General features: G+C 43.9%; 1 protein-coding gene across 3 annotated transcripts in view; it reads left to right on the plus strand.

Moving 5' to 3' along the window:
- Window positions 1-16,583, plus strand: part of STAG1 (stromal antigen 1) — a 162,072-nt gene that overhangs the window by 111,284 nt on the left and 34,205 nt on the right. For all 3 annotated transcript variants that reach the window (XM_027724991.2, XM_027724992.2, XM_039391148.1), the window contains exons 11-18: window positions 1,343-1,441; window positions 6,159-6,238; window positions 8,729-8,836; window positions 10,962-11,076; window positions 12,189-12,306; window positions 13,318-13,421; window positions 16,210-16,302; window positions 16,421-16,510. In XM_027724991.2, the coding sequence (XP_027580792.1) occupies window positions 1,343-1,441; window positions 6,159-6,238; window positions 8,729-8,836; window positions 10,962-11,076; window positions 12,189-12,306; window positions 13,318-13,421; window positions 16,210-16,302; window positions 16,421-16,510 (807 nt within the window). The remainder of the gene's footprint in view (window positions 1-1,342; window positions 1,442-6,158; window positions 6,239-8,728; window positions 8,837-10,961; window positions 11,077-12,188; window positions 12,307-13,317; window positions 13,422-16,209; window positions 16,303-16,420; window positions 16,511-16,583) is intronic.

Here is a 16,583-nt window from a genome sequence, read left to right on the forward strand (position 1 = left end):
TTCTCAGTGCTTTTGTGACACTGGATCACATCCATATAGAACTTTTTTTCAAGGAAGTTATTTTCTGTACCTTGAAAGATCTTAATGCTAGATCCTTTTAAACATAACTTTCATCTCATTGACTTTCTCTGCAGTGGTAGTCAAAAAGATCCCAGGAAGAGAGCATGACTGCTCAGAGACTCCTCATGGATGTAAAGAGATGATTTCTCAGGAACAATAGTTCTCATGGAAGTTCTGAAAATCCAACTTCTGTGCTTCTTTTATCTTCTATTTCCATTTCTGAAATAGGTGTGAAGGAGAAAAGAAACTTTAAAAATTTAAAAATGAGGATTTTTTATCTTCTGTTTTTATGTCAGTCTCTGAATGTTCTTTCAGTTTTTAGCTTGAGGATTTTTAAAATACAGACCTGATTATAGAATAGACAAATTCAGAAATGAAGGCCTTTGGGTATGGAGCTTTATTTATGAAGTTCAATAATTAGTTTTAGCTCTTGAACAGCTAAAGGCCTTAGACTTGGTAGTGTCTTCACTTTCATAACAGTAAGTGCACACTGCAGTGAACTCTACAGATGAAATTTGAGGAGATTTGTGTTTATAACCTTTTTGCTATCTACAAATATTTTCCAAAAAGAATCCCTAGTTTACTTGGACTGTGCAGTTGAGTGAAGTTGTGGACCTGCAGCACAGGGGGATCCAGCCCTTCCCTTCATCAGGGGTGTTCCTGTAGGATAAAAGCCTGGATCCATAGGCCCTGTGTGGGCTCCCCATGTTTGCTGCCTGCAACACAGCAGGTCACAGCAGTCCCACCTGAGGAGCAGCTGGGCATGAGCTGCCCCTGGAGGGGCCCTCAAGCCTCTTCATCCTCCAGCCTGTGCTGTCCTGTGCTGAGAGATGGGGCTGTAGAACTTCCAGGAAACAAATCCAGGGTGCATTCCCTGGGGCCCTGCCCTGGGAAATGGTGGAGTTGCTCAGCCCATGCTCAGTCATTTTGAGCATTGATTGCAGACAGCAGGTACCTGGATCTCTTTCCTGAAGCCCCACTGCACCAAGCCCTGCAGATTGGACATCTTCAGTTTGTGTTTGCTTGCTGCTCCCTTTGTCTTTTTGTGGAGTTACTTGAAAGGGAAGCAGTAACTGGCATGTAAGTGAAGGCACATTAAATTCTTTCCATATGCAGATAGGGAGGAAGTTCTTGGATTTAGCTGAATTGCAGGTTGGCTTTGGTCATCCATTTGCATAAAATTTTAAATGTCTGTTAAACAAATTACATGATGATGTTCTTTAATATTCATGTGCATTTGATGAGTGCATTCTATCAGCTAATCTTGCTGTGTTTTGTTTAGCAAGGTGAAGTGAGGTTGAAGTGTCTGAAAGCTCTTCAGAGTCTGTACACCAACAGAGAGTTGTTTCCCAAATTGGAGCTGTTCACTAATAGATTCAAGGTAAGAGGAAATACAATTTTTGGAAGGAATACAGAAAGTAAAAGTGTCCTCATCCTGTTGTGGTCTTTGAGTCATGTCTATTAAATGCAAAAATAAACTCCTTTGTGGCAAGGCTTGTACCTGCACTAGCAAAACTGTATTACTGAGTGCTGAGATGAAGCCAAATCCATTTTACAGTTTTTATCCTGTGAGATTTGTCAGACTTGACCAGGATGACTATTTATCTGTTTGTATTATTGATAGCTTATATATTGTCATTAATCAATCTACCTGTACTTACTTAAATTTAGATTTATTGAATTTTAAGGACATGTACTTACACAACCTAAAATATATCTGAAAGTAACAGGCTATAACAAAAGATTGGTTGTTCCACAGCTTTTTAGCTCAGTATGTGGTGGTGTTTGAAGGGAGACACACTCGGGACTGCATCCCAGTCCTCCAAACAGTGAAATCCCTTTTGCTGCAGAAGTGGAGTTTCCCCTGTGCTTCCAGACAGCCCCCTGAGCGCAGCTGTCCTGTTCAGGAGAGAAGTGCTGGAGGAACAGCTCCCGGGTTTGCATTAGCACAAACTTTTTGCTTAATATCTGGCTGAGACTGTGGCTGTTAATTCCTTTTGTGGCATGTCTGCTTCATTTCCCAAGTGGAGTGTCTGGAGAGCTGAGTGTGGAAGTGCTGTCCTTGCTCCTCTGGGATGCCTGGTGAGAGGGAAGCTCTCAGGCTCTGTCACCACATCAGCTGGCACCTCTCGTGTTTCCTTGCAGTTCTGGAGAGCACAGAGCTGTGGGAAGGGCTGCCCCCCGAGGAAAGACTCATTTATTTTGCTCTAAATCATGATTATAATGCTGATGATAAATTCTGTTTAGAAAAGTAGAGATTTAAATACTCATAAATACAAGACTTAAACTTCTCCCCATGTATTTTATACTGCTTCACTGGTTTTGTCTGTCATTGCAGTGGCTACAAACTCCTCCAGTTTGATCTAGAAAGCACAAAATATAGAAAACTTTCCATCTTCCATGGATGGAAATAAAATGGATGGAAAATAATTTATAACATTATAAATTTATAAAATTTATTAAAAAATCATTTATAAAAACATAACAGTAATCAGCCTTTTACCACATTCACTTGAGATGGAGAAAAAAAGATGCTTAACCTGCAGTAAAGTCTGAAGATGAAGGAAGGCTTTTTGTCCAAAATGATAGTTATTTAACAGAGCAGACTCTTTATTAAAAATCTCCATCATTTAAGATTGTTAAGGGCAGATTAAATAAATAGGACTGAACTAGGTATAGTTGACTTTAAAGCAGGAGAGATAACTGGATCATTGTGTGAGATCAGCTGAGGACCTGCATTTTTCTGATTTTGGAAAGTCAGTTTCTGGGACTGCTGCAGTAAAGCCAAAGCTTCCTCTTACAGAAAAGTCCCTGGCAAACAGGTTCAGACCTCAGACTATGTCTCTAATGCCTCCCTAAGTCTGGCTTGCTTTATCATCTCAGGACAAGCAGAAAAATGGACCCTCCAGCTTTCCTGTTCTCTCTGTGCAGATTTAGATTTGTTTATATTTGCTCCTTCTGTAATTCCACTGATTTTGAAATAGGCCACAAAAGCTCTCGTGGTCTCTCTATCTGGTTCTCTTTATGAGACAATGTGCTGGATGTTTCTCCCTCAGCCTCCCAGAAATTGTGAGCTGCCCTGAGGCTGAACCCATCCCGTCCACCAGCAAACCTTTTCAGGAGACTGGAGGCACTGGGAGCAACAGTTACTCAGTACTGTACCCCAGAAAACTGGGGGGACATGAAAGCTCTGCATACATCCTCCTGGCTTTTCCCAGTGCAGACAGTTTTCCCAGAGGAAGCTGGGTTAGCCTGTGCACTGCTGCTGGGTTTGGGATGGCACGAGGAACTTTCGTTGCTGTCAAAAGCAGTCAGAGGGAGGGGAACCCTGTCTGGAATCCTCGCTGCCCCATTGGAGCTGGTTTTACTACAGAATTCTGTATCATTCTGAAATAAATAAGAGAAAAGGTGAGCTCCAAGTCTCTGTGAGCCTAGAGAACAGCATTGTTCAACGCAGTGATTTCTCAGTTGCAGTTCCCAGCCACATCAAGAGAACAAAAGCTGGCATGGCCCGAGAGCTGCCCTGGGATTTACAGCTATGCTGACAGGGATGTGGCCTCTGGCACCAGGAGCGAGCAAAGTCTCAAATTAATGCTTTTTGAGGCTGTGATACATCAGTTAAATGTCTTGCCATCACAAACTCTACCACCACCTCTTTGAAAAATAATTGACCTGAGTGCCATTTGCAGTTCCATGGCTGCCTATTTATATTTCCTCATCAGAATTAAATCGACCTGCACACTTCAGCTGCTGTTCAGCTCAATCCATTCAAACTGTCAAGAGAAGTCTTTCTAGAGGTCTTCTGGCTCTTTAAAGAATAAATTAATTTGATCCAGAGTGCCTTGTGGTGGGGTGTTAATATTTCACCACCTTCCAGATAGCTGTGTTGCTTGTGTTGCTTTGCCAAAGGAAAGTTGTAGGTGATATGCTGGAAAATAAGCTTTGTCCATCAACAAAAATGTTGTCCATCAAAGAGGAGACTTGTTTTCCATCAAGAAGTCCTTTCTGATACAGACATTAACTGAAGCCATCAGTGCCAAAGCCAAGACACCAGGAGATTTAGGTGCAGCCCTTGAATTCCTGTCCCTCGTCCCTGACCCTGTGCAGGACAGTGCTGTCTCCACGGCCTGAGAGGCAGAAAGAGCAAATCTGTATTTGCTCCTCAGTCTGACTTGTTCACAGCCTAATACAGAGTGGAAAACTGATCATCATAGGCACTGAAAATTAATATTTCAAGTTCTGAGTACAGGCCTGTGCCTGTTGTGCAGCTGTACATGGTACAGGGAATCTCTGCAAAGGCAGATGGAGCAGCTGGACTTGGCAACTTCCTAAAGCACAGAGGTCACACCTGCAGAGCCATTCGGTGTGCAGGTCTCTCTGGGGAGGCTCTTGGTGCCTGGCTGGTGGCACACCAAGGCAGAAAACAAGAAATGACACTTCCACACTGTTTATTTTAAGCCTGATGTTTGAGAGAATGGCCTTTTTGGATAAGAAAACATTCCATCAGTGGGTTTCAAAGTGCCCAAGGACTCAGAGGGCCCCGCCTGCTCTGCAGGCAGCAGAGAAGATCCCCTCCCTCCCAGGCTTTTTCAGGGATGTAGAAGTTTTATACCTGTGTGCTTATTCCTTTGCATGCAGGTGGTTCCCTCCCTGTGGTATCCTGGAGTGTAAGATACACTTTGAGGGCGTACATGGAATTCCACTGAAACATGTGAGATCAGTATCCCTGGCTGCTCTTTCTCTTGATGTTGTATTGGTTGCTGTTCCTTGGCCAAGACCTTAGGAAAAATTAGGCAGCAATTTTTTGTCTTGTTCACACACAGGATTTCCTGTTTGGAAAGTTGTTTCACTGAGTCTCTTTGGGGACTTCTCACGGTCTCTAAAACTGTCAGGATAAAAGTTAAATGTATCAAATTCCCCAGGAACTTACTGTAGTTAATAGAGGCCCGTTCAGTCACAGTGACAAGAAGTGTCTCTGCAGCCCTGGTGGTGTTGGGAGGTGACACTTGGGACAGTCATGGTGCATTCTTCACATACTGATCCAGAATTTCTCTGTTGAAATAAGCATCAGTTGCTTGATACTCCCCTTCAGCCTTTAAATGCCTGGAATAGAATAGAAAAGAGGTGGAAACCTTTCATTTGTCCTGATTTGTTCTGGTGATTTTCACTGTTGTTGCCCTACCCTTCCCTTGTTTCTTTTCCAGTCCCTGACTTCTATTTTTTCCCATCCCAAAATGTCATATAGTACCTGGGCCTTCCTGAAGCGAGTTAAGCCAGAGAAATCAAGTTTTATTTGGCCCAAAATTTCTTTTCATTAACTTGATCGGTCAAGCAAAGAGCATCAAGACACCCTGAATGTTCATGGCTGGACAGAAATTCTCCCCAGATAGGAAGGACAACATACACTAATCACAGCTATTTTTGTGCCAGTAAGCAAACTGAAACTAGGGAGAAAGAAACCCTTAGGAAACTTCTCATAAGGACAGGGTCCTTGAAGTTATAAAATCGTTAGATTGGGCTGCAAAGTGGCTGCTTGTCTCCACTGGGAAGAGAACAGGAAAATACAAAGTCCAACCATGGAATTTCCTGCTTCCCTGGGGAATATCTGAAGTGTAGTTCTTGAGCTCAGCTTCAAACCTTAGGATGTAGCCTGGTGTAGAGGCCACAACTTTATAGGCAGTTTGCAACGTGAGTATTCAGTTGTGATTTTCTTCACAGTATCTCCAGAAATGCAGCGTTCCTTGCTCTGAAATGGTTTGGTTTCAGGGGAATGGAGTGGGGCGTTTTTTGTGCTGTTGTCCAACCCAAGTACATTCCTTTTCAGAGAAGGCCTGTTCAGCTAACCCAGCCCAGAAGAGTGCCTGAACTCCAGTGTCCTTCCTCAGTTGCTGGGGAGCACAGCTGGCTCGGGGCAGTCTGAGCAGCTGTCCCTGCCTGTTCCCTGGGCACAGAGCACTCAGCTGTGCTCGGTGGGCATTGGATGGGCAGTGTCCAGCTGAAACACCTTTCTCCCTAGACTGTCTGTCTGTGATCTCTGGAGTTCTCCCTCTGGTAGCTGGTTGTTTGTGTTGTGTCCCTGACATGCCGTTCCCTTCCAGGACCGCATTGTGTCCATGACCCTGGACAAGGAGTACGACGTGGCTGTGGAAGCCATTCGATTAGTGACGCTCATCCTGCAGTGAGTACTGCTCCAAACCCCCCTGTTCCCCTGGGGAATCACCTGGGCCAGCAGCATTCCATTGGCTGATTGCTTTGCTTGTGTGTTGGAGGGAATTTCTTACCTTACACTTTGTGTGACGTTGAACTGCACACGTGGCAATAGGGACAGGAAGCTGAAATAAGAGATTCTGTCTCATGGAAATACAGTAGGCAAAGTATAAAAAGGTTTTGCTGTGTTGAGCTGTTGGTACCTCCGTTGTTGTGGAAGAATGCCAAGGGCATTTATGCCTTTTGCCAAGGGCAGAATGACTGTCCTCCCCAAAGCAAGTGCCTGTGGGTCCTGTTTGCTAAAGTAACTCAGTGAAGATCCAGCGTGGGGAGATTTGCTGGGTTACCTGACACAGCTGGAAAGAGAGGCACCTGGGAGAAGGTGGCTTCCAGGCCTCCAGCTTTCCCTTGCAGGGCTGCAGTGGCTTCCCTGAGGCACAGATCCAGCCCCAGAGCCCTCCCACTTGTGACTGACCCAGCCTGTCCCCCCAGGCTCGTGATGTGCTGCTGGAGGGGCACTGCCCAGATTTTGGGGTTATCCACCAAAAGCTGTGCTAAAGGAGATCTGTCTGACAAACAGATGCACAGAAGTTTTGCTTCATACTTTATCCCCAGTAGCTCTACTTTGAAGAACATTTTTGGACATGCAGAATTTGGATGAAAGATTACAGTAGCTTTTCCTCTCAATAAAGAGCTCTGAGCTTCTTTTTTTTATTTACGAGTCACTCTGCTTTACAGAGATTGGACTTGTAATAGTAGGAAAAAAGGAAGTCTGGCATTTACTGTCATATTTTTAAAGCAAATATAACAAATATGATCAGAAATGAGATGTAGAGCACTCCTATTTTCTACATTATTAGCAACATTTAGGAACACAGTAAGATTCAAGGACAAAAATTACCCAGTGCACCTTTTTTTGTCCTCTGGTTGCATGATGAAAGCCCAGCTAAATGCATTTAGCACCAGAAGGGTCTGGGTCACACTGGTGAGCACAGGGCAATGTTCTGACAGGCAGGAACTCCAAAAAGGTGTCTGGAGCAATCCTGGTGGGCAGTGACCAAGTAAACTTGTTTGTAGTGTGAGGCCAAGCTTTGTAGAGTCCTGCAAAGGAAACGTTTCTGATGAATGCTGAGTGAAGAAGGATGGAAGCAACACTCCCAATTGTGATAGTGCTTGATATTTTTATATTGTTGATGGAATATAATAGTTCACAGCATTTTTCAAGAATGCTGCTGTGAAATGGGAGTTTTTCTGAGTTTCAGAAAACTCACACAAAATCTGCCTTGAACTCGGAAGCTGCAGAAGCCCCAGCTGAGTCTTTTACCCAAGACAAAGGTAAAAGGCGGCCTGTTCTTGTCAATAAATAATTACAGAAAATAAACTGTTCATCCTCCTTCATGCAGCACAGCAGGGTATGATCACATGCAGCTGCTAGGTGTTGAAAGGGAAGTCTACCTGCAGTCAGACACTGAGCAGTGTACAAGGGAAGGCAGTTTATTGTATCAGCATTATTGGAGCTCCAACTGCCCCCCCAGTTCAGCCCTGAAGTGGCTGTGTGTTGGTTTTTGGGGATGCTCAGTGCCAGGCCTCTGTCCCCACATCGTGGTGTATGTGACCTGGTGCCCAAATCCAGAGCATTTCTGTGCCTTCTGCCAATTGCTGAGACAGTTTATCCACCTGGCCTGGCCCTTTCAGCAGCTGGAATTGGGAATATTCCTTCCTACCTCCCAGATCACCTCCTGCCCCGCAGCAGGAGCGTGCAGTGTCCCCCATGGAAAGATCTGCTCCTGGGCTTGGAGCAGACCAGGAGGCTGAAGCAGGTTCTCCCAGGCCCAGATTTCAATACCTTAACCATTCAAAGTTTTGATAGCAAGCAAACATAGCCAGAGAAGTGAATAAGTTTAAGCAAGGAATTGCATTTTCCTCGTGTGACGCTCTGGAACAGACTGCCCAGGGGAGGGGTGGAATCACCATCCCTGGAAGTGTTGGAGAGGCCCGTGGATGTGGCACCTGGGGACATGGACTAGTGGTGACCACGGTGGTGTTGGGTTAATGGTTGGACTGATGAGCTTGGAAGTCTTTCCCAACCTAAATGTTTCAGTGATTCCAGGTTTTTAGTTTACTAATGTTTGATGAGTGTTTGGCATCTTCAATATTTATGGTTAATGTGATGGTCTAAGGAATGAGCAGGGTGGGATTTGGAAGCAGTGATTCTGATTTTTTCATAGTATTATTTTATCTCTATATTGATACAACTGGGAGATGGAAATCAGACCAACTTTGAGTCCTGCAGGCCCTTTAAATACCTCTGTGGTTGGCAATTGAACCAGAGATCCTTGAGGTCTGTGTTCAGCCATTTTTGTAGGAAGGAAATCAGTCTGTCCAGAGTGAGCTGTGGGGGGTGAGGGGTTGGGAATGAAAGGTCTGCAGTGGTTCAGGTGTTACTTTCTGGCTCTTTCAGTGGGAGTGAGGAGGCTCTGTCCAACGAGGACTGTGAGAATGTGTATCACCTGGTGTACTCAGCACACCGGCCCGTGGCAGTGGCAGCTGGAGAGTTCCTGCACAAAAAGTAAGTTCCAGTTGCCCTGGAATAAGACCAGATCTGTGAATGCTTTCTAGACAGGTAAGATCAAAAGGCAAAGAAGCAATAGAGTGAAATATCCCTTAGGAAATCAGGTATTTAATTTAAACCAGAGATTTACTCTCTTGTCTAAAGTCAAGACCTAAAGACTTGAAGAAATTGAATTTACATTTTTCTTGCTCTAGAATTCAGGTAGCTTTTCCTAACTCCTCCAAGGGTTAAATATACAAAGGCTGTATAAACTTCTAAGGTTTAAATCTTGCAGCACTCTCTGAATTACTGTTGTATGATGTGTATATGTAGGGCCTACATATCTGTTATGGCCTGCCTGATAGACAGTCATCATTTCTACCAAGCTTTAAATCACTTTATTTCAACACAGTGAACTTGAGAGAATTTGATGCAGTAAATAATTACTAAGTTTGTTTCTGAACTCGCTGACTTCCCCTGCGTTTCACCGTGGTTCCATTCCCAAAGGAAATGAGCTCCCTTTTCCCTGGATGTGAGTCACAGCACATCAGGAACTGTGACCAGGACAGTGCCATAGCAGAGGAGTAACCTCTTCCTTTTCGGGTTTGCAGTTTAAAATATTTTAGCAGGAATTTTATTCTTTCCCCTCATGGTTGTGATATTTAGAGTTTTTTAATATGTGTATAGAGAACCCAGGTTATCTGATCTTTCAAGCCAAGATACGAATAGAAAAAAAATACATAAAAACACCCATTTTCCTTTGCCAGTGTTCTAATTTTCTATGAATTTAGAAGTCCACATTGTATTTGTAAGCTTTCAGTGGTGGAATTCCAGCTTCATGATCAAGTATTACCTGTTTCAAGGAATGAGTTTACAAAATTCTGTTACATTTAGTTTCCTACATGACATTTCACATGTTATGGGAAAGTGTGGGGTTCTTTTTAAAAACATCCAGTGAAATTACTTTGTTAATCAACATGTGACAAAATAATTTTGAAAAATGCCTTGAAGATGTAAATGAGGACATGTTTGCACCTTAATGCACTCAGGGTAAAGACAAGACTTTATCCTGACTTTTCTTTACAGGATACTGTGCTGTGTTCTGTGGATGTCTCTCAAGGTAAAAGGCAGAGATAAGATTGCCCCATTCTTAACAACTCATTTTCTTTGGTTTCTGCGAAGAAAATCCCCAGTTAAATAAGTTAGAATCTCTTTGAGGCGTTTGAGGTGTGATGTGTCTCACCTGATTTTATACATTTCACTCTCATTGTCTCCGTGTAAGCTGTTGTTAGACCTGCTGTCTGTCCTTAGCAAAGAGAGCAAATAACACAGAGCTCTCTGACTCCCTGAGGTTTTGCAGCACCTGCAGAGGGCTCATTTCTGGTCTGGTGAGGTAAGCAGGGGGACAAGGTGATGTCTTTACCTAAAATGCAACATTTGAGTGCAACTTGTCCTCTCTTCAGGGAATTATAGCAGTGAAATCAGAATACTGTTTCATGTTCCAATTTGCTTTGTGATTGTGGTTTCCTTGGAAAAGCCAGGAACAGTTTTCAAACTCCTCCAAGTGAACCCCTCATTGCAGTAACTGTCACGTGGGCCCAGCTGAGAGCTCCTTCAGCTGTGAAGTTTGAGCATTGGGAGGGGTTTGAGGTTACCATCAGGGGCTCAGTGCAGAGTGGGTCATTTACCTGTAAAAGCCCCAAGTCATGTTTTATCCTTTGTGCTGCCACTGGTGCCTGAGGTTGGCTGTTCCTGGGGTGTCAGGTTTGATTCCACCCTGTCCCAGTCAGGGTGAGCACTGCTGGAGGAAGTGCTACCACCACTGTAGGGCTTGAGAAGTTACCAATGCAAAACTAGACTGATGAGGCAAATATTTAAAACTCTGCAAAACCCTTCAATATAAGTATGTTTTGGAGAGCTTTTTCCTGGGTGAAATTCTTTCAGCCCTGTGAACGGGAGGACTCTGAAGATGAATCCATCTCTTCAGGCAGAGGTCGTGCTCTCTTTCCCCTGAAAGAGGTAGCAGAGATACTTTCCCTGTGCCTTATGAACAGTTCTGGTGTGTCAAGAAAGAATGCTCATCGTTATTGCAGAAATGAGATTTGTTGTGGTAACCATGAGAGCTCCTTTTGCTTATTTTCAGGCTGTTCAGCAGACACGATCCCCAAGCTGAAGAGGCTCTAGCAAAGAGGAGGGGGAGAAATAGTCCAAATGGAAACCTTATTAGAATGTTGGTTCTTTTCTTTCTTGAAAGTGAGGTAAAAAATTCATTTTAACCTTTACATGGTTAATAAAACTTGGAACTTAAGAAGTGATTTGACATCATACAGTAATAAATTGTCTGTCTTTTCCTTTTTTTTCATATTTTCAGAAATACTGTAAGCCCTTTGCCCTGCCCCAAATTTCCTTGTCCGTGAAGCAAATTCAGCTGCAAATCTTGGTCGTGGTTTATTTAGCTCGTGCATGTCCCCACTGTCCTCACACTGCCCTGCTGGTGGGGAAGGGCTGCCAGGGCTCTTGATTGCATACAAATGGAAAGGTTGTTGTTTTTTTTTTAGCATAACCATGCAAGGATAACACCCCTGGAGTTACTCCTTGTGGAGTAAAACAATTTGAACCAGGAAGGAACAAAAATTGCGAAATATCTCAAATTAAGATTAACTCAGTGGGAAGGACCTGAGAGGCCTTCAAGCAGAGTCAGCTGGAGATTAGAGGAGGCCCTCCAGGGCTTTGTGCATCTTGAGAATGTTGGAGGGTGGAAATGCAAACAAGTGTGGTGACATGAGGTGTTGGATGAACACACCCAGGGGGAATTGGGCCCATAGTTTGTGTCTGTAGACACAACACATATGGGAAGTTTTATGGGAGACCTACTAATAGTAATTTTGGGAAATGGCAAGGGAGTGGAGGAAAACTTGGGAAGATAAACTGTCAGGTACAGGATGTTCTGAAGATAGAGGGGGAAAGGCTTAAAAATTACACATTTGGTTTGGTAATAAGTAGACTGAAAGAAAGGAATACAAAACAAATCCATTACAGCTCTCAGTCTCCTGTCTCACCATCTTGCCTCTTTCTAATGCAGTGAGAAAGTGAAGAAAGGTAAATTTACAGCTTCTGGGCTGTAAAGAAAGCAGCTTTATTGAAAAGAAGCTCAGTTTAGATTTATTCCATTTTTTCTGTTAGAACATAACCCCACTGCACTTGTATCATTCAGCTGGAAGAAAACCTTCCCAAGTTAGTTTCCAGCTGAATTTTCTTTCCAGCTATCATAACATACATGCCCAGACACTCTGCATGCCCAAGTGACTGGGGAAGTTGTAGAACTTGCTTGTACCAGCTGCTGTACTGATGGTTGCCTTGGGTTTTCTAGTTGCATGAACATGCAGCCTATTTGGTGGACAGCTTGTGGGAGAGCTCCCAAGAACTGCTGAAAGACTGGGAATGTATGACAGAACTGCTCCTGGAGGAGCCAGTCCAAGGAGAAGAAGGTATTGCTTTAACCTCTCTGCCTTATTGCTATTGCACAGTATTGTTAATTATTCCTTAAATACCACTGTCACCCACAGTGAAATATCTTTGTGTGTTGTGGTTAGTTTAGAAAGCATATTTGAAGAAGATTTTAGTTTAATCCATTTTTAATGCACGTTGCTTTAAAAGCAGCAATTTGTACTTTATTTGTACTCTGTTTTTCTTCTCATGAAATCTGCTCTGCTGTGGTTCCCTAAAATTAAAGGCTAGGACTTCATTCTGTCAGAATGTTTGAATAACTAGTGCATACATGAACGTTTCAATAAATTGAATAGGTAATGCAATTTTGAATAAACAAGCACTTCAGGTGGTGCTAGTTAAATCTGGGGCTTTCCAGGCAGTGTGAAAACCCAGTGAATTCTCCAGAGGAAAAAAACTAAGGGGATTCTTTCACCATTAGTTTCAAATTCCTTTTGCTAATAATCTGTGTGTGCAAGGTGGCCAGGGAGGTTGGAGGCAAAGAGTCCCCAAAGGCAATGGGTGTCATCCAAGATCCTTTATAATTCTCTGTGATTCTCCTGCTTTGGGCCCTTTGCAGGGGGTTGGGTGGCTGAAAAATTCAGGTACTCTCCCAGCTTCCTCAGCAGGAAGTGAAGTGCTCATCACCTCAGTGCTTCAAAGTGTGGCCTTTTGGTATCCACCTGCTACAGTGGGGCCATTTAACAGGGGAATTTCCTTAGGAAATCAGGCACTTTGGTTCTTTGTGTCTGCTTAGCCCAGTAGGGTCTGATCCTCCAGAATTGCCTGCCAAAGGACAGAAAATGTGTAAGGCAGTGACAGTGACTGGGGTGTCACTGACCGTCCTCCAGGATCTTTATCATATTGCCCTTCATTCATCCTTTTTCCCGGACTACATTTCTCTGGACTTCTCTCAGTTCAGCCATGTGCTGAGATGGTCCCCGGTGTTCCCTGTCCCTGTGCTCCCCCCCCGCACCCCGAGCCGTCCCTGAGCTGTCCCGTTTCCCCCTCAGCCATGTCGGACCGGCAGGAGAGCGCCCTCATCGAGCTCATGGTGTGCACCATCCGCCAGGCCGCCGAGGCACATCCCCCCGTGGGCAGGGGCACGGGCAAGAGGGTGAGTGGGGCCCAGGGGCACGGGCAGGAGGGTGAGTGGGGCCCAGGGGCACGGGCAAGAGGGTGAGTGGGGCCCAGGGACACCTCAGGCCTCTTGGGGGCCCTTTATCTGCAACGCCATGTTCTGACGCGTCTGGATTAGACTTTCATAATGCTCTTTAAACTGCTTCATGGCAACCCTTCTGAAGGAAAATAGTAGAAATTGGTGTTTCTGGATGTGTTTGGGCTTTTCTTTGTTTCTTTGTTCGATTCTGAGGTTTGTGTTGCCAAGTTGAGCAATATAAATTTCCAGCCTGACAGTCTATTTTAATGATTTTTTTTTTAGATGTTCTTTTTATCAGGCCCCTGGCTTACACTTGTAATGTACCCACATGTACAGCCCTTAATGTTAAATCTGGATTAGAGTGGAAAGTGGAGAGCTTGGCAGCAAACAAGATTACCTCTGCCTGTCTTCCATGAAATGAAATGTGCTGCTAATATGGACATTAAATTTGCAGAAAAGCCAACAGTATCTTCACCATGAGAGTATTTAAGCACTGGAACAGGTGCTGGGAGTTGGTGCCCCTTCCATCTTTGGCAGTTTTCAAGGTCTGACTGGACAGCCCCTGAGCATCCCAGTCTGCCCCTGAGTGGGCTCTGCTTTGAGCTGGAGGGTGGGACTGGGGCCAGTCCAAACGCACCTGTGGGTTTGGGTTTCCATCCCTACCTGCCCCTTCCATTTATCTTCTAGTGACTGAGGATCAGGAGTCCTAAGGCTGGACAGGCACTTTTAAACCTTTCAGTATAATTCACAAGGTCAGGGTGATACCAGGCTCTCAGCTGTATTCTCCAGACTTAGCAGCCTCCATGTCCAAAGGACACCCAGCTTCCCAAACGTATCCCCCTGATTTTTTGTAGTCCTCATCTTATTTAGGATAAACTAAAATGGAATAAACATGTGTGAACACATGGTATTTCTGTTAGCTTCTGTTCTAAAGAATCATGACCAGTTCATTAAAGAAAGTCACAGATTTAATAAAGGTGAAATCTGGGGACAGAGTTCTTTATTGTTAAACTAAATGCAGTTACTTAACTTGTTCATTTTTATATGCCAGAAGCAGAGTAGCCTCATGTCCAGTAACAACATCTCAGGAAAGGCTCCAAGAAACCATCAATTTAAACATGGTTTATGTACCTTAATTTAAAAAGCATGTTCTGAAAAATTTTTAATTTATTAAAACATTTCAGTGTGTGTGTGGGAATCTATAAAAGCACTTAGTCAAATTTACACAAATTTAATCCTGTGTTACCAGAACTGTATTGTAAGCACAGCTTTTTTTGTCTCAAGATGCAAACCCTTCTAGCAGAAGTGACCTTTAAATTTAACAAAAATTTCATGTTTGTATTTTCTGTTGGGAGCACCAAATAATGCCACTGTTAACTTTCTCAAGAGATCTACAGTTCAGTTCACTTGAGTTCAGCACATTGCTTAATCTTAGATTTTCGATGTCTGTATTTCTTCAGAGCTAAATAAAACACATCAGTAAAATTAATTTCAGCTTCTGAAGGCTGATCTGAAGAGCCCCAAGGTCACCCTGGGGACCCAGGTTAATCCTGGCCCCAGGGCACAGCAGTGTTTGATCCCCAGGGCACGGCTGGGCTGTCAGGGGGTGGCTGGTGCTGCACTGCTGTGCCCAGGGCTGAGGCTGCTCCGTGTCCACCCTGGGCCATGTGCTCTTCCCCTGCTTACAAAGCCATTCCCCCTCCCCTCCATGGTTGGTTTGGATTGCTGCTGACACAGTACCCGTCACCCCAGCAGGTGTTTTGTTTCCAGCTGTTCTCCTCACTGTCAGAGAGGTGTAGGTATGACACGGAGCTTTTACTTCTTTCCAGTTAGACATGAGTGGTGGGATGGTAACTGCAGGCATCTCTGGCTTGTCACTGGAGGTTTGTCCTGTCTCCTCATCTCACCAGCTTATTCTGACTTGTGATGGAAGCAGATTTCTAATTAAGCACTCACCTTGTGGAATAGTTTCTCCTCTGACTTCAGCTTGTAACCCTTCCTGTGCAATCTGGCCCCTTTGTGTATGGGAATCATTAGCTGACTCGAGCATTTTATTCCCATGATTTGTTTTCAGAAGTGTTCTTTCCTTTCTGAAGCCAGCTCTAAGCTTTCCTGAGGCATGTTTGGGTGCTTGTCTTGTTCCCTGTTCCCAGGTGGTTTTGCTGTGACAGCATTAGTGCTGTATATCTGTCCCTGGCATTGGTGACGAGTTCTGGGAACTTGGATGTACCTTCTCACTGAGAATTACATTCCAGTTAAGAGATGAGGCCACGAATCTGCTCATGAAAATCACTGTCACAGTGTGCTTTGGGTTTGGTTTTTTTAATTATACATCAGTTCACCCTGAGGTCTTACATTAACACTTGGTTTAGTGTGTGAAAGCCAGAGCTTGGAAGCAATAGCAAAACTTCCACCGACTTGGGGTTTATTTGAATCCTCAAAAGATGTCAGTGTGTTGAAACAATATCATGCTGGGTGATATTATCCTTTATGACATTATCTTATGATATTATCCTTTATTATGATATTATCCTTTTCAGTCACGGCTTTTAGGATGCGTGGTCCTCCCATTTAATCACTCTTCAGCCCAAATGTGTTATTTGTTATGAGTTATTTGTTCCTTCCTCTTTTGATTTATTAAAAATACACTTGCATGGATTTTTGTCTGTAATGCAACGTTTAGAAAAATTAAGGAATGTTATAGGCAAAAATCGAACTTACTGTAGTTATTTTTGATCACTTGCAGGTCTTGACAGCAAAAGAAAGAAAAACTCAGATAGATGACAGAAATAAATTGACTGAGCATTTCATTATTGCACTTCCCATGTTGCTATCCAAGGTACAGTTTTCCACAAAGTAACTCTCCCGGGGATTTACAGCTGTCTTGAAGCTTTCTCAGTTGAGTGCAGGAGTTTGATTTCACTTCCCTGGTTTTGTGTTGTTTCCATGTGTTCCAGTACTCTGCTGATGCTGAGAAGGTGGCAAATCTCCTGCAAATCCCTCAGTACTTTGATCTGGAAATCTACAGCACGGGCAGAATGGAAAAGGTACAGCACCCTGGGGGCTCTCAGGTCTGGCATCCCCATTCCAGGCACCCCCTTCCTGGCACAGGAACAATCC

This window comes from Pipra filicauda, unplaced genomic scaffold (assembly GCF_003945595.2).
Source record: "Pipra filicauda isolate LSUMZ 115617 unplaced genomic scaffold, ASM394559v2 scaffold90_size2875636_pilon, whole genome shotgun sequence".
NCBI classification, from domain to species: Eukaryota; Metazoa; Chordata; class Aves; order Passeriformes; family Pipridae; genus Pipra; species Pipra filicauda.